The sequence below is a fragment of the Dinoponera quadriceps genome, unplaced genomic scaffold, assembly GCF_001313825.1.
Source record: "Dinoponera quadriceps isolate SergipeBrazil2010 unplaced genomic scaffold, ASM131382v1 scaffold1573, whole genome shotgun sequence".
Taxonomy (NCBI): Eukaryota; Metazoa; Arthropoda; class Insecta; order Hymenoptera; family Formicidae; genus Dinoponera; species Dinoponera quadriceps.
The window spans coordinates 195,934-214,054 of NW_014556062.1; the positions used below are offsets into that span (position 1 = coordinate 195,934).

Genomic DNA, 18,121 nt, shown 5'->3' on the forward strand with positions numbered 1-18,121 from the left:
CCCCCCTCCGTCCAGCAACTTTCGCTAGGCGAACCACTATCGAAGGACAGAGTCATTTGATAGCGGATACGTTATTGCCCGGTGCATCCGGTCATTTTGTGTGCACCAGCGCCGCGGCGCATCACCTTGAATCGAACCTCCGGTTGCGGCGAGTGGGAAACGGAGCTGTTCCTGGAGGTGGACACACACACCTCCGCGCAACGAATTCTCCGATTTTCACGATCGGCCGTGCGCGCGCGAGAGCACGTTCGCGGATTTATTTACGGCGACATTAAAGCGCGCGGGATCTCTCTCCCTCGCGACACTCGCGGTCTCGTTGTTCCTGTTATTCCGCGAAACCAGCTAAGGCGAATTGAATTGTTGCCAACGAAGGTGGCTCGTCGCAAATGAAACGCGAAATTTTGCCAATCGCAAATTAAATTGTCGCAAGCGAAATCGCCGAGTCGCAAATTGAAGCGCCGAATTGCGAAATTGAGCGCCGGCTCGCTTGGAAATTTCTCGACTCTTTCCCGCGCACTTCCGTTCTCCGCCGCTTCGCGTTTCACGATGCATTTTTCCTTTCGAGGAGCCGCACATTGTGGGCGCCTTCGCGAAAGTAAAAAAATCGAACTCACCGCGTTGCGGCGCGTCGTCGCGATTTTCGCGGCGCGCCCGACGACGGTAGTTTCGACTTTAGATTCCGGGCACGGACGTTCGCCTCGCGCCGTCGACCTGTCGCCTGCATGCGCGACGATTGATCGCATCCAAAGAGGCTCGCGCGCCCAAGCGAGAATTCCCTTGAGCTCGCTCGCGCGCGAGCGTCCGTTTCTAACGTTCTTTGTTAACGCTTGACTGAAAGCATACACTCGCGCGTCTATAAGGATACCGCAAACACATTTTAATCGCACGGAGGCGCGCGTACGAATCGCACCTGACGGAGCGGCTTTCGCGTCGGAGCGCGAGTCGAACAATCTCGCGGCGTCGCGACGCGTGATTATTGCTCCTCCTATTTTTCCGATCGTGCACGACCTCCGTTCTGCAACCGTTGCTTGCTTTCTCTAGATTTAAATATCGTTAAACCGCTTTGCCGTTATGCTGCTTCCAAAGACAGCATTCCGCTCATTTTCAAAATCGTTCACTTCGCTATCGTGACTTCAATACGCGCACGGACTTTAATTCCGGCAATCTCGAGCCATCTACGTAACTGGAATGCGGATAGCTTAAATATAAGGATGTACACAGAGAGAATTTTATGGTTACAAACGTTATTATGGAATTTCGCAACCGAGAAACTGATCGACGCTCCGACATTGATTGATTATTCTTCCGTTCCGTGTTTTGTGCTATGCGTATGTTAGAAAATGAGATCTACTATTATGAAATTCAAGGCAGAGTAAACTCCATCGACTATTTCTATCGTTAGTCTATTGTTGTACAAGTAGAAAACATGGTAAAATTGAATAGAATTCCTGTGAAAAGAGCTATCTTCATTGTGTACGGTAAACATCATATATGTTTATTTTCTACGCAAAGAAAACATTTTCTTTGGATTAGTTTGGGTAGATTAATTAAAGAAGCCTCTATAGACACCCATTTTCAATAATTAACAACTCGAAATTTTGCATGTTGTTTACAAAATGATTGAGAACTTTTTTGTTCAGCTCAACTCATTTTACGGGTTTCCCGTGTTGATCTGGGATCCCTGTATGTATATACTATTTGGTTTTCAATAAAAGAAATTTATTTCATTATATATTAAACATTGTCCTCTCTATCTCTCTCTTTCTCCACTGAAACAAAGTTCTTTAATATTTTTCTAACATAATGTTATTTCTTTCAAATAATTTATTGCTTGTAACAACCATTATAATATTTGAATGAAAAACAAAGAAATATGTTATTTGACGTAAAGATATTTATTGTTTGATAAACCAAACAATCCTGTTTGTTGAGTCAACCTTCGTTTGTTCGCTCCACTTCAAGAAATAAATTTGCTGAAGAAATTTTATTAAATCCAAAGAAATGTTTTCCTCGTACAGAAAATTACACAGTTTTCAGTTTAATACAAAGCTCATGAGGTTGAATAAATATAACTCCAATTATAATGATGGAATTATAATGACTCGAATTATAACGATTTTGACTTTATGTGTCAAGGCTGAAAATTGTATAATTTTCAATCTAGAGAATGGTATAATTTTCAATCTAGAGAATGGTACAGCGTATGTAACCGCGGCTATACAGCGATGGCGGAGTTCGATTCTCCCTTGAATCTGTTCCCCGCTAAAAAATGTCTCTCGTTTCATGGCGTTTCCTTATTTCGATGCGGGAAGATACAAGCTTGGTGAAATAACGTGTTTCTTAATGTTCATTCCGATTCCGATCGTACATTCCCGGAGTCATCGGCGTGTCTCCGCATCTTCCGCAGGACATAATGAGTTACGTGTCGGTAAGAAGCTCCGGATGGAAATACCTCGGGATGGGAAGGAAGCGTCGCGCAGCTAGCCTCGCTCGTATTGATTTCTTCGGTTATTTGCAGTGGTGACTGAGTCGATGCTCTCTCTTTCTCTCTCCCACCATCGTGACGGTGAGACTAACACGGGAACGGGTCCGGAGTCGCGCGTGTGAGCGTGCGTGCGTGCGAACACGGGTGTGCGCGGTGCGTGCACATTGGGCGCTTACGTCATCCTCGCTATTCCTGTTCCAGCCCATCTCCGCCGCGCACATCCTGAGAACCGTTGTCCTTAGGAACCTGCGAGCGAGCGAGCGGGCACGAATGAGTGAGCAGGCAAGCGAGAGCCTAAGAACACCCTAATCGTCTCTTGCTCGACCTCGAGTGCCCATCGAATGACCTCGACGATACTCCGCCGGCTATTACGGACCCACACATCGCGCAACGGCGTCATATCACATCCAAGATACGCCCATATCATCCTTTTACGCGAAGTCAAACGTTAACCGATCAGATTTTTGCTCTACTAGACGAGGAGTGCCGATGTAACCCGAGTCGATATAACCCGAAATTTAACCCTGTGTTAAATCTTTCATTCTACAACACAATAAGAGCTAAATTAACCAAATAAGTTCAATTCGAATGATATAATTTACTGATTTACTCCCACTTTTTAACCGTGAGAGTATCTTAAATACCGGTCTTTGTTGCTTTCAGCGTCAAAATAAAAAAATAAATAAATAAATTGTTCTGCATTTAATAATCGAAATATCGAGAGCATTTGTAGCTTCAAAATCAAATGTGTTAAAATGAAATCTCTGCGGAGTCAAAGGTAAAAGAGAGAGGCTAAGAAGTGTAGTATCGTCAAAGTAAGCTTTTACTAGTCTATAGACGCATCTAAATAGGCGCAAACTATCCTTAAGAGCGTCAAAGTAGCATCAGAACTTGGATTTTTAAATTGTTAATAACGGTTCTTTTAGTACAATCGGTTTGTTTTAGTACAATCTGCTTTAATTGATTTTGACACATATATTGAGAGATCGCGTTTTCCAGATCAGATTCAACGATTGCGTTTCGATGAGAAAGTCATGGAATAATTTCTTTCTTCCGAGATTAAGAAAAAAAGGGCGTTGCACTTCTGCGCGGATTTCAAGGTTGAGAATCGAAATCTCGAAAAACTGTAAGATACATATATGCGCATTTCATTTTCTGCGAAAAGAAAATACTGACGCTCGATTTGGCGTGAAATGCGATGACGCGTGCGTGGGACGCACACGGACATTCGACTGCCCACATAGCCGACCATAATACAGCGGCTTGCGAAATGTCGGTTCTCGAAAATGCCGCGAAGTCGTCGATTTCGGAGAAAGTGCCATTCGTGCGATTTTTTGATGCCTCGTTCAACGTTGCGTTCGCACAGCTTGCTTTTGCAAAATTTTAATTGCATCGAGTATAAAAAATACATTTTATATTTTTATATAAAGTCAAATTCTAAGTTTTGAAATAACGAATAATTAGAATATATCAAATTAATTCCTCTAATCTTTCTTTATGAAGAAGAATCTCATAATTTATACGTTCAAATAATCCGAAATAAGAAGTTACATTAAAAAAAAAATAGAAGTTTTATATATTTGACACGAATATTTCTCTCATTCTCATAAAAAAGAAATTATTTTGCGATTTCGTCGTCCCACACTTTGCAATTAGTTACACTCGCTACTGATGTTTCCAAGAAAAAGGTCGGAAGAAATATTAGTTATTATAGTTCATTTATGACATATAAAAAGTAGCTTCTATACGCAAAGGCAAATAGGTTTAAAGAATTTCAAGATCGATTCATACGTACATGTATATAATTTTTTAAGGATAAAAAAGTCAATCTCGCAAGATCCATTTCCGCGTGCTGATTTCTTTAATCTACTTTTTCTGCAGAAGCTGTCAGAAGCTCCTTTTTGTGTAGGAAGATTCGCGCTGGCTACGAAGTGAGGAGATACAAATAAAGGAGAAGCGGTAACGGGTCCTCACTGTGAGGATAACCAAATAATTACGCAAGCGAGGTGATCACGAGATAGAGTCGTTAATGCGCATCGCGGCGGATAATGAGGTATATTGAAAACCGAAAGTAAAGTGGCTTCCGTTCCTCTCTGCGCTTCCGTCACGCGGCGTAGTTTGCAGCTTAAAAGATCCGTTGCTGTACATACATTGCAGTGAATCGCCGGTCGTTGATTCTAGCTGCGAATAACTCGACGCAGTGGTGACTTACGCACTTTAGCGCCCTAAGCCTGTACATATGTGGCATTTCTTAGTGAGATCCTTTGTTCTCACTTATCTTAACAGTACGATATTTTTCGCGGATTCTTTTCTGCCTTACTGTCATATATTTCTCTTTTATTTTTTATATATTTTATACCATTCATTTTCTCTATTTTCCATTTTATATCTTTCGTTTTGTTTGTATTCTAAAATTTCAGACGCATTTCTTCACTTCGTTTTTTTTTATTTTATTGCTCTACGCTTTACTTTAAAGACGAGAATTGAAAAAAAGAAAGCTAGTCGGTTAGAATTAATTGTATATATATACAGGAAAATATATGTTGCCTTCAAATAAATATTACTCGTGTCAAATATTTCATAAATTCATTATAAGTATCAAATTTATTCTAAATATATTCTGAATCCTCGTAAGTTTTATGTTTCGGTCAAGAACATTAAGTTAAAACAAACTTCGGTTTGCTCATTCAAATTAACTAAATTTAACTTTTCTCTCTTCAATAAAGTTTTTATAATATTCTTGGGAAGAGAATAAATTCTTTTTTTAAGTACACGCGTGATAATGAGCTTTTATAACATTTATAATGAGTGTATTTTAAAACTTTTATCAAGAAGAAAAGATTCTTTGTTGAAGTTACTTACTAAAAGAACTTAGAGAATTAAAGGAACTGAAAGAAGGAATGTAAACTGAGTAATCGCTTTTCTTAGTAATGATATTTTTTCCTGTACGTGTATGCTAAACGAATCCAATCCCAAATCCATCGTTCTTTCGGTGATTTCAGCGCACGATATGAGCGAGCGCGCGGAGCGGCAGCGGTGATTTCAACGCCCGGCGCGAACGAATGCACATAGCAGCGGTGATTCCAACGCCCGGTACGGACGGACGCGCGGAGCAGCAGTGATTTCAACGATCGATGCAAGAGTGTCACCTCGATGCATACACGTCCTCCTGACACATATGATGTCATTACCGTGTCGAGTGTCACTGCGTCGTTTTCTAGCAAAAAAGAAACAGATAATAGCCGGCACCCAGTTACGCTGTTCTAATTCGAGTTCGGCATACAGAACGGTCGAATACGAAAAGCGATCCATTATCTCGACGCCACTCCTTTGTTTTCTCTTCATGTGTGTATGTGTGTATGCAAATACACTTTCTCTGTTAAATCGGCCGTTCAGTTTGGTCCTTAAATACTTATAATCCCGCGTCTAATGTTAAGAACAAAGGAGAAAAACATGTGTAGAGTATATGTTAACCAGTTAACGCAATTATTCGTGAGTAAGATTGATAAAGAAATTTAAATTTATTTCAAGGCGATTTAAATATCATATTAATTTTATTAATTAATCATTAATTTTTTTCAAAACGTAATTTTTTTCAAATTTTTTTTCAATAATTTGGTACTTTAAACGTCTTGAAGTCTCTTGAATTGCAAATGTAATTTGGTAAAATTAATATTATTAATCAATCATTTGCCTCAAAACGTAATTTTCTTCAAATGTGATTTAGTATTTAAAACACCTTGAGATCCCTTAAATTTCTGGTGAATAATGTAAATAAATAATTAATTGAATCTAGCACTATTTTTCCTATGCACTGAATCACGCTTGACGCGAGATTTTCAGCCCGATCGCTTCCAATCGCTTCTACCGTCAAACCGTTTTTCTTTCCGTAAGTTTCTCGTTTCTCTCATGACGTTCGTTCATGACATCAGCTCGCGACGACAGCTGGGAGCTTCGACGGCATTATTGTCGGAACGGTTAGCGCGTTACGGCATCGGCCAATCTAGGAATTCCTGCTGTACGCTTGGCTCGCGGAAAGAGACGCATTATCGGTTGTCGTGCTCGCGAACGAGCGAGCGCGCACGCCCGCTCGCTCGCGCGCGCTGCGTGCGCTACTCGCATTGTTGCGTAACGGCGACGATGAATCAACGGGCCGGCGATCATTCACTGCATCGGGAGACAGACACGTGCCGTTCTGCCGTGTTCGCAAATTGGTCAATTATCACAATAGACCCCGTCGGTGCTGCTGCGCGTTCCCCGACCTCGACTACAACACTATCAGGAGCGATACTGGTTGGGCGCGACGCGGCTTTCAGTCTATTTATAGTTGCGGACGATAAATATTATAACGTCCGCGAATAACATTGCGTCTCTTCTGCTCTCCGACCGTTTTTTCCGCGTCGCGCGCGTAACGATTCACGGCGAGCCGCTTGTGAACGATCCAAGATAATTGCTTATGTAATAGGGCAGCCGCGCGCGGAATGCGCGTACTTGAGGCCCTCGAGATCTCTCGTTGGCATAACATCGCGTTAGGGGGAGCAAGCGTGGAACCCGTCGCGTCCACGAGTTTGCGCTACGTCGGAAATGCTTATCCGCTCATCCGCGTAATCGTGCTGATAAGCGTGTGAATGGTCGATTTCGTTTCATCTTGCTCCACCGTGCGCTATCGCGCGTTGTCGTCGCGAAATTTTCTTCTTCTCCGTAGGGGAGGATTATTTTCCTCACATTCGACCGTGATCGGCCAATTTCTCAACGCTTAGAGCTTAAATTCTCATTGTAGACCCCGCTTTGCGCACGCGAAGCACATGCATAGAAAAACAGGTGGAGGTAAAACTGCATCTTGACTATGTGATATCGTTAATAAAATGTGAAAAACACGTTGAAACGAAAACTATGTATTTTATTTTCCTTTATATATGAACAAAAATATGACAACCGAGTCCTGAGTCTGAGGTCAGTTGTCCCCACTTAAACGATTTTGCTTAACCCTTTGCACTCGAGGGCTCCGGAGCGGAGCCATTTAAAATTTGTCTTTTCAAACTCGAGGGCTCCGCTATGCAGAGACAATGCAAATAACTTTCAGTTCATAACATAAGGACAAAGACAAATCGTAAAAACTATTGTGTATAGGATATTCCGCTCTTGCTATTTGCATTGTCTCCATAGCGGAGCCCTCGAGTTTGAAGACAAATTTTAAATGGCTCCGCTCTGGAGCCCTCGAGTGCAAAGGGTTAAATAACTTTTCTTTGCGTATAAATATATATGACTAATATCCTTTTTTCCACAAACTAAAAGAACGTAGTTACGATCTACACGATATCGCAAAATTGAATATATCATTTTTTTTTAATTAGTATGTAAAAGGTGTGACAGCAAACTCCGGTCTCCCCTACTTGAATATGCAAATACCGTCTCGGGGGACTTTCTTGAGCAAATTTGGCGGCGCTGTGAGCCTCACGCGAGGGAACAGTAAATCCTCACGCAAACGCAGCGACACGTTCGAGGCTCCGCGAGCACCACGTCGCGAAATTTCCTACGTGGCGACGTCGCGCAGCGATCAAGTGGTAATCGACGAAGTAATCCCCTCGGCGAGAGGGGACATCGGGCGGAACCGCACCGGCTTCAGCGTTATTGTCCTGGGCGGATGCAAAAAGGGCACGATCATTGCGTCTCGCCTTCCTCAGCGGGATGCGGTTAGGGACACGCGACTCTAGTGTGTAGCACCGGTGGTGATCCCGTCTCACGCGGGCGCGTGCCCTAAACGTGGTCGACGGGGCGTACAAAACATCGGTGACCGTTTACAAGGCGGTTTCACACTGAGCGCTTATCCCGCTTTTGAAATCCGATCGAGCCGCCGTCTCTTTCTCTCTCTCTCTCTTTCTCTCTCTGGCGTGCTCGTCTTGCCCCGCCTCGTCCCGTCGGGCGACCCTACGCTGCCGACGCCGTTGCGTCGCGCTACCACAGCACCGGCCAGGCGGATGAGACACGTCGTCGAAGGGAATACGAAATGAACGCGCTTCGTCCGTCGCGCGAACCCGTTACACGTTAGCGTCTCGCTGGAATCGGCCTGCGAGGAATTCGCGGGCCCCGCGCAAACCGCCTTCCTTCACCCGTAGACGCTCTCGTCCGTGTTTCCGCCGCGCGTTTAACGCGGACCGAACGCCTCGGTTTTCACCTTACTTTTTTTTTCCATCCTCTCGCTGCTAGATTTAAATTATCGCGCCCAACAGCCAGCGACGGTTCTCATTAGTTGCCTGTCCGTTTTAGCCGAACTAACGCCACACTGGAACTTCGTTCCTTTTCCCTTCAATGTTAGATTATACACTGGTTTCCAAGGCTAAAGTACAACCTCGGCTAAAACAAACAAACCTATATAAAGAAAAAGAAGATTTCTTTATGTACAAAATGTCTTTGATTAAAATAAATATGCGTTTTTTTGTTCGATGGAGCTAGTAAACGAATGTTTGATTCAACAGACGGGATTGTTTGGTTTCTCGAACGATAAATATCTTTACGTTAAATAACATGTTTCTTTTGTATTTTCATTCGAGCATTGCAATGGTGGTCACGGGCGATGAATTCTTTGAAAGAAGCAACGTTATGTTAGAAAAATATTAAATACCTTTTCTGCGAAACAATGTGAAACAATGTTTAATATGTAATGAAATAATTTTCTTTGTTGCAAAAAATATTATTTCCTTTAAATAACATTGTTTTCTTTATCAAACAACATAGTTCGCTTTAGCGGAAGAATAACATTTTCGTTCAAGCAAGATGATAATTGGTATTAAATTGTATCGTTTATATTAAACAAACTCAAGTTAAGCCAGCATCAAATCCAAAGGAATCTTTTTCTCTGTACATTAGCCTTTCTTGTTTTGTTCGTTTCTTGTTATTGTTCGTTTACCTTCAGAGTCTTTGCGCTATCTTTGTTCATTCTTCCTCCCGATTAAAACGTTCTTCCCGATTAAACTCGTTCTTCTCTTCTTCCACACGTCGGAACGCAACATCGGTGCGGTCGCGCGGTTGGATTGAAATCTTCAGATGCCAAGTGCCGCGTTTGGGGTATCGCAGTGTCGCTGGAGGACGAACGGAGGTGAGGACGAAGGCAGGAGATGGAGGATCGCAAAGGTAGGGCCGCGCGCCACGCGCGGACATCGGCACGACGTCCACTCTACGGCGCGTCAATAAAACGTAGAAGTCTCCAGTCTCGTCTGCCGAGCACTATGATCATTTTATCATCGCGTCTCCACGGTGATTATTTTATGAAAACTTCATTTGCATGTTGCGCGCGCGCGCGAGGACGTTATGTCCTCATGCGGCGCGCGTACGCATATTAACTCTAACAGTACTACTACTTCGGGCGCAGCTCAGTGAGCGTAAAGGGTAAAATCATCCGTTGCGCGTTACTTACTAAAGATTCCGCGGGTAATTCCGCGGTCTCTGTAATTTTCCCAGCCGGGTAAGAAAGAGTGACCCCTCACCGCACGACGGAGACAACTTTTTCGCCCGTCGGCTTCTCAAAGCCCGTTTAATCCCGCGGGTGAATAATCGCGCCCGCCGTGGAAAACGAGCGGCGGACACAAGGGAGCAATTGCATCGTACGATCATTAGGAGCCCGCAAGAAAAGCGAGCTGTAGTGAATGTAAGTGAGTCAGCGAGGACATTTTTCATTCCAGCTCAATTATATATCCGTGCGTTGAATGCGAATGAATTACGAGAGAGCACGGTGAATACATTTTTCCGTATCCGCGTACACAGCTGACACCCCCGGCAGGACTTAATCGCTGGTTTCGACCTGTAATCGACTCGCCGGAGAATTACGCGTGTACGCGGAGCGTAATCCGGCCGAAAGGGGAATTGGGACGGGCGACGTATTGATGAATCCAACCCGAACAACAGCGCGTGAAGCGAATTGGATATAGTCGAGACATGTGTGAACTAAGAAGGAAGAAATCTATGAAATTCTCGTACAAATTCATCGAATGGAAGTAAACAAGTTGCGTCCTTTAAATTAAATCAAGACAGTTGTGTTTTTTACGCTCGGGCAAATTACCGGCGCGAGTCGATCGAGTAAATTCTGTTCGGATTATCCCAGCAGGAGCTCGTGCAGCGTGAAAATTCGCAATCTACGCGATAGTTGCGCAATCTTTAATATAAATTTTTCCGCAGCTGTCAGTCCTGCTGGAATACAGACGTTTTCTTCCTTAAATATTCGTACATTCTCGGGGCTCTGTTCTCCCAGTGTGGAAAAAAAGCAAGGTTCAAGAAGCGCTTGCCCTTCTTGCAGAAATTAACCCGCTCCTTGGAGCGTTTACCGCAGTCACGGAAACATTGTAAAATTTAGGAAGCGCCTGTTTATTTCGCCGCGACGAACAGTTTATTCAGCGCAGGCGTGTTCGTTAAAGCCGCTTCGTGCCTCGGCGCGTTCTGTACTTTACGTTCTGCTTTATTCATAACGCTGATTGTCCCGCGTGCCTTGCGGCCTTACGGAGAGAGAGAGAGGTTCTCGCACGAATCGGTCAGACCGCGTACAAGAGCGCGCGATAAATTAAACATAATGGCGCAAACTGTATACCAACACGTCCGCAGATTCTTCTCGCGACCCGCGTCTGCGAAATGCCCTGAGGCGCCTCCGAGTTCACCGACACCACCGTGCTCGCAGGTTCTGCGGGCTACGGTGTCATTAGAACCGTGTAAAGTTCGTGTTATCTTCTCCGTTATCTTGAGATCACGCGGTTGAGATGACGCGTGCAGATCGTTATGAATAAGGAGGAAACGAAACGAGATATTTCGGATTTCTTTTTTCTTTATTACGAAGAACACGGTCGAAAGAAGGAGAAACTGAGCGAGAAAGGAACTAAACAGCCAGAATTGCTTGGAGGATCCTAAACTCGAGTAAAGTTTCGAAGCTTCGCTCAAATTCGAGGTAAAATTTTCAAGATTCAAGTTCAGGGGCCGAATTAAGCGTGTCCGAGGAGTCACAATCAGAAAAGAAGGAGAAAGGCAAATAAGAGCCGACGCTGGTCGTTGCTTGCGGTAAACATTGAAGAGTTAAAAACATAAATGAAAAAATTGAATTTGTACAAATATGAAAGTGTGTCGTCGGATTTGAATAGTGTCATGAAACTGGCCACAACAGTAAAAACAAAATGAACAAACGGAGATAAAAGTGTAAACTTGTGGTAATCTGTCGATAATATGAGAATAAAAGTTGTTTGGATTTATCGGGTCTTCGTGTAAATTAAGATTGTTTTTCTGGCGTTTTATGAAAAACATCTTGAATACATTCCTTTTTATATAAGAATGTTCCACGTCTAATATCTTGACGTTATCCCAGTCGAATCCATGTCCTCTTATTCTATATTGGGAGATTATCGAATCCGAATTACTTACAATTCGCGACGCTTTTTATAAGGAGAAATTTTATTTAACGTTTTCACTGTAGGATTAAGTTTGAATACAGCCTATTCATAGCTGGTGGGAAAGATGTGAAGGTTCAAATCTTTCTCTCTTTCTCTCTCTCTCTTTGTATCTTCAAGGAACGTACGCGTGGATTAGATCTCTTTCGGCTGCCTCTTTCGATCGCCTCGAGTTCGATCGAATCGTGAATTCCCGCGATAGCCTTGGGATCACCCCAGGTATGGTTTTCGTCCTTCTCGTTCCGACAAGAATACGCGGCATGTACGAGACGGCATTCGTCCGGATGCTCACAACGTATAAGGACTCGCGACGCGCGGCGTAGTTACCTTGCTAGGATCTCCGGATCCTATGAATTTTTTCCTCTTCCGCGGATCGGCGCAACGATCCGTGCTGCACGGTGCAATCTTTTGAGGCATCGAGCAGCGATCCATGAGATCTGACTTCCGCGAATCTGAGCAGCGATCTGCCCGCTGCAGGAAGCGACGATTCTGCCTGCAACGCGCTCCCTTATTATTTATATTGTTGAGAAAGGAAGAGATTTGAGCTTTGCTGACGAATCCTCAGTTTGTACGAAGCGGCTGCATATTCCAAATAAGATATCTTTAGCGTTACCGCTCACATTTCCCAGCTTTTAAATTATTTATTTTGCTTATGGGGAAACCTTGCTCGACGAGATGTTATCACCGATGGCATGTTGTGTCGTCACGTCGTTGACATATATCGGTTCGATCTTTCATTTTTACATATTCACCGTGGTGGGAAACCGGTATGGTAATTTTAAGACGCTTTGTACACCTCTCGTACACATTGTCGTGGCGAATGGAAAAAATTACTCTCGATCCGCAGGTGAATGTGAATTTCAGATAGCTGCGATATACTCAGCTCGGATGACTTCAGTTCTCATTTAACGCAGTTTCTTATCGAGCCCGATCGGTGACCTTGAATCTTTCGGGAAGGATGCCTGTTACCTTGAGGATAATAACTATGATTCTTTCAGCACGGTCGCCGGCAGCCCCGGTCGCGAGGAGCATTACGCAATCCGCCAGCGATCAATTCGAGTGGCGCATCTATCTCGCAATTTGTTTGGTGGCTCTCGGTCTTATTTCATATTTTATTATCTTTGCTAAATTGCGACCAAAGAATGCGAATTAAGCCAGGAAGCAAGGATCGTGTGGCATTTCGATGCATAATCGGACATTTCAGTGACCTAAGTGGTTCATCCAAGAACCTTATGATACATATTATCTATCTATATATATATTATCTTGACATTATCTCTATTTCGAGCGGCTCGCATTTGAAGATGTTCATTCTTACACAAGTTTCTTCCGCTTCTCTCAATGCATATTTACTCCCATCAATATACTAATGCCTAATCGCTACTGTCGTCAACATAGGTATGACACACGGTAGGATTTCGCAGCTATCGGCGTAACTTTTTAGGGTCCGAAGAATGCGGTAACCCGTTAACCTTCTAAATATGTACGAGGTACCGAGTCTATCTTCGATAACGCTAACTGACCTTTACCTACAGTATCGTCTATCCAGCGAGACACTTTAGCCGCGACTACCCGTACGCCTCGTATGCCTTATACAGACCTTCGCGCGAGTCGCGGCGGGGAGATCGGTTCCAGGCGTTGAGCTCACTGACTTCGCGCACGTAGTGACTCCAATGCGAAGTCTAGCACTCTCTCGTGGGAGTGCGACAGAGCGAGACGGGAATATCTCGATCGGCCGCACAGGAAGGAGAGAGCCAAACGAGAGAGAGAGAGAGAGAGAGAGCACGAGAGGGAAGAAGAGGAGGAAAAGGAAGAGGAGGAGGAGGAGGAGGCCGGGAGAGGGAGAGGAGTACGTAAGCGGTCAGAGAGAGGAGCTCATAGAAGGAAAAGGAGAGGAAGGGAGCCCTCAGAAAGAGAGAGGCAAGCAACCAAGCCGAGAGGACCGTCGGCCAATGAGACACCAGGCTGGCGATGACGTCGAGGTTGTCTCACGTCGAAGTCTCACCAAAAGTCTTCTCCGGGTACCAGTTCGTCCGCGGTCTCCCGGTTGGACGTGGAAGTCGTCCCCCGACGCATCACCCACGGTGGTCGTCGTCGTCGTCGTCGCGGTTTTTTTTTTAATACAGTTTCTCCCCTCGCGCAGTGAAACACAAACTCAGCCAAGATTGCATCCTGGATACGCGGAAGGATTGAGGCGGAAGGAGGCTGTTGCTGACAGCCATGGGGACGGGTAAGTCTTGGTGTGTTTGCGGGAACAATTTTGGTGCACCTAACAGCTCTACCTGCGCCCTTCGTTATCGCGTCCCGCTTCGCGCCGCTTCCCGCGCTCACCGGAGAGACCGTTTCCCTCGCGTCTGGCATATCCTGGTAGACGGTAGTTCGCGTCCCGTTTCGAGAGCGAGCCGAGAGAACGCTCGGAAATCTGGGGACGCAACGCCGGTGGCGCGCGCGAGGCTCGCCGATCTTTTTCGCGACGTTTGATCGACGATGCGGAGGAGGTCCGGAGCGCCGAGAGATGGATCGGCTAATTCACTCCTGTCGTGGATTTTTTGCGACCCTCGCGGCTCGTCGATCATCGGGCGGCTTAACGTGGCTTCGGCCTCTCCGGGAGTCAAGGCCGGGATTATTCGCCTATCGTCAACTGGAATCACTCCGGGATTAGTCTCTCAAGGACGCGAGCAGCGTTGGTCTCCGTTAAACTCTGCTTATCCTTAAACTTGTTCCCCGTCGTCCCGCGCATGTCGGCTCCCTCGAAGCGCTCACATAATCCCGAAGCATGATTTACGGGGCAGCGCGATGTAAGGAGCGCGTAGCTCGCCGCGAAACAGATGTTCGCCTGTAATGTAACGTGTACGTTTTCACCGACGACATTATTCCCAATCAGCTCGTCGCGGCCGGCGAAACTCGTCTTATTTGCCGTCCCGAGCCATCCTCTCCTCCCCCTCGAGGAGATTCTTGCGATCCTTCATCGAGACCTCCTTTAGCGCCTTCAGCATCTTCTTCTTCTGGTCACTTTTGGTAGCGAGCTTCTCGCGTTCGTTTTTCAACGAAGTGGCTAGTCGAACAAAATGATACCGTACCGATCGCGTCTCGATCGATAAAAAGAGCGAGAGGGAGAGAGAGAGAGAGAGAGAGAGAAATTGCTCTCTCGAAGTAACAAAATCGTTTGATCGCAAGCTCGCAAGCTCGGGGCACTTCGCCGAATGAAAATCTACGCGCACATTGTACGCATTGCACGGCTCTGTCGTGAAATTGAACGTCTGCTGGTATTACATCAGGATGTACATCGGTGCCGACCTTTAGTACATCCTTTAGGCAGATGGTGTCAAGGATGGTGCGAGCGAGGTGTGCGTTGGCAGCTCGATCAGAAATTATGTAGCCGCCTGGGCGTAACGCAAATCAGATACCTATTTTCTTTTTTCTTTTTTACGTGACGGGATAAATACACGCTTCTTGCCAACGAACGCGCGGCTCGTTCACGGACTATGCGCTTTGCGATCTTTCCTCCCTTTCGCTTACCGGGTTTATTTCGGTGCGGCGAGCTCCGCGTTAGAAAACTCGAAAACTCGGAGTAACGGCGAGTTTACACGGCGCCGCGGGCTTTCGCTCGCTCTGCAAAGCGAGTCGAAAGTAATCGCATCATCGGATATTGGTAGCATGCAGTTTCCGGCTGCCCCGGCCGGTGTGTGTATGTGCAGGCGCCTTAAATCGCTTTAGAAAGTGGCCGCGGCCTGGACTTTCGATTAAGTGGCCCACCTTAAAAAAGGATGGACCGCGCGCGCGCGTCCAGCGCTCATCGAGAGCAGCTCGTGGCTAATTAATTCGAGGGATTATGTATCTTATCGTAATTGATTTCTCCTCGATGAGGGAAGTATTACGAGGCTCTTGCATTAGCGCGATTAGCAAACGCTTAATTCGGGCTAAGCGTGGACGGTATAGGCGACGCGGATAATGATCTAGCGTGAGTTACCGCCAGTATCTCTCTCTCTCTCTCTCTCTCTCTCGTTCTCTACACTTTGTAACTTGATCGCCGCATTGCGCAAACAAAAATGACGCAAATAACATCGATATCTGAGATTTTTTTTTTTTTCTGCCCAGAACCAGTGTATGTGTGTCCGGTGTTTTACTTTTCCCCACGCAATTCTCGTTGATTCAGTTAACTCTACCTCCTTCCCGATAATCCGCTGCCTACACTTATCTGCCTACTATCAGGTAACGCGAGCGCGAGAGATTCCGCCGGGAAACTCGTCTAAGTATACTCGACAAATGCGGGACATTAAACCGATATCGGAGATAGCGGGGGAATGTAAAAACGGAAAACAAGAGCGACTTGTCGTCCACCTTCCTCGTACCCGCCGACGATGCCGCGTGTACTCGTCCTTCATCCTTGCAACGTCGCGCGTTAAAAAGCCGGAACTCGCCGAGGCTGTCAATAAGCGCGCACCGGGTTCGATTTGAAAGGAAGAAACGAGAAATATACGTATATCGCTCCAATCGTCCCGACACTTCTCCGTAACCGAGCGTGCTCTCCAAAGTGCAGTGATTTCGCGAGCAGCGGACACTTTCTGTGACAAGACGCATACCATTGCGCGCGGCCCTCGGATCCGGTTTTCACCGGGAGTGCGTGCGCGCGGCTGGGAACGCGATATAAAGCCGTCGCGCAAAAGAGGCCTCTATGACGCGAGCGGAGACGACACGACGATTGAGAAAAAGGGAAAGAGAACGGGAGAATAAGGGAAAAGGGAGAAAAGAGGAGCGCGAGTGCAGCGTCCAGTGAGTGAGCGACGCGACGTATCAAGGATACCCGCGAGGAGTGACAGGACCTGTCGATCCTCCGGAGTGATTCTCCGCGGGATGCTTGGCGCCACCGCACCTGGGAACGCCCGTGTGTGTAAACGCAAGTACCTATTTTTAGCTCTCTCTCGTTCCCGAATTAGAGAGACGTTGCGGAGAGAAACGACGTTTAATTAAGTTGAACTTCCCGGCTCCACGTGATATCCGGCAGAAGTAAAAAAAGAAAAAAATTCGGGTTCCTTGATTCGTTCGATACTTTCTCACGGATCGCCCGATTACATTCAGTATCGAAGGTTGCGCGTCACAATGCGCGATCAACGGAATTAATTTACGGAGAAGAAGATTCATTTATTACAGCGAAAATTTGGATCGTTACCGTTTTTAGAAAAAAGAAAAAAAGAACACATAAACCCAAGGTTCAAACATTTTTCTCGGAAGCATATGGATACGTTTTGCTCGAGGTATATGTGCCGGAGAGGCATAAACGTGCTCAATTAGATCTCAATCTATGTGAAAGCATCGACTGATGCGGTATTCGCAGGTACGATAGAAGATGCGAATTTCTCTTACTCCAGAAACACCGATATGCCTCTTGCGAAACCGCACTTCGCTTTTAATAACGCGGAGGATAACCGATATGAGCTTTTAATTGAGGCGCTTTTAGAATGGCTCGCCACATAGCCACATCGGGAGTGAGAGGGTTAATAACGATTGCACTCCTTAACGGATATAAATAAGGCTCGTATTCGGCGCTCGCATTTTCTCTCTCTCTCTCTCTCTCTTTCTCTGTCTGATAATACTAATGCACTCGTAAATGCGCGTCGTTCGCTCGCCTCTCGTTCTCGATGACGTTTTATCGCGGTTTACCCGCTGTTTACCCGCGAAGAAATAGATTACACGTCCGCTTTATTTTCCGGAATTCACTTAATATTACGCATTACGATTGTCGATACGATCGCGGAAAGCAATACACTCCGTTATTCCGACGCGGCGATTTATTAAGCGCGATTCGAGTGAGCGTGACGTAGTCGTCGGTCGTCGTTGGCGTCGGTTTAGATCGATAGCGAAAGGTTCGGCATTGCCGAGGTCGCGGTTCTAGTGTAGAACCTGTAGTTTCGCTGATTACAAAGGGAAACGCTGGAAATTAACGTCGGCCGAGTAAATAACCGCGATGGTCGATTGGCCGCGTCGGCGGCTCGACATTGCGATGCTTGACGATTTTCCGCATACGATGACGAGCGAAAGTAAATTGTAAGGATTACACGAAAAAAATCTTAAGTAACAATTACCCCAGCAGTATAATTATTGATTATACGAGCAAATTATTGCCTTTGCGATTTTCTTTTCTACTTAATGCTCCTCAATGAGACACATTTTTTTCATAGACTTTTCTATATGTAATTATATTGTTATAATTATG

The 18,121-nt window shown here is 45.5% G+C and overlaps 1 protein-coding gene across 1 annotated transcript in view; it reads left to right on the forward strand.

The window, feature by feature from the left end:
* Positions 1-13,959: 13,959 nt before the first annotated feature.
* LOC106746521 (fibrillin-1-like) overlaps positions 13,960-18,121 on the forward strand; it is a 45,654-nt gene continuing 41,492 nt past the window's right edge. Inside the window, exon 1 of the mRNA XM_014623187.1 lies at positions 13,960-14,137. Coding sequence (XP_014478673.1) covers positions 14,128-14,137 — 10 coding nt within the window. The 5' untranslated portion in view covers positions 13,960-14,127. The remainder of the gene's footprint in view (positions 14,138-18,121) is intronic.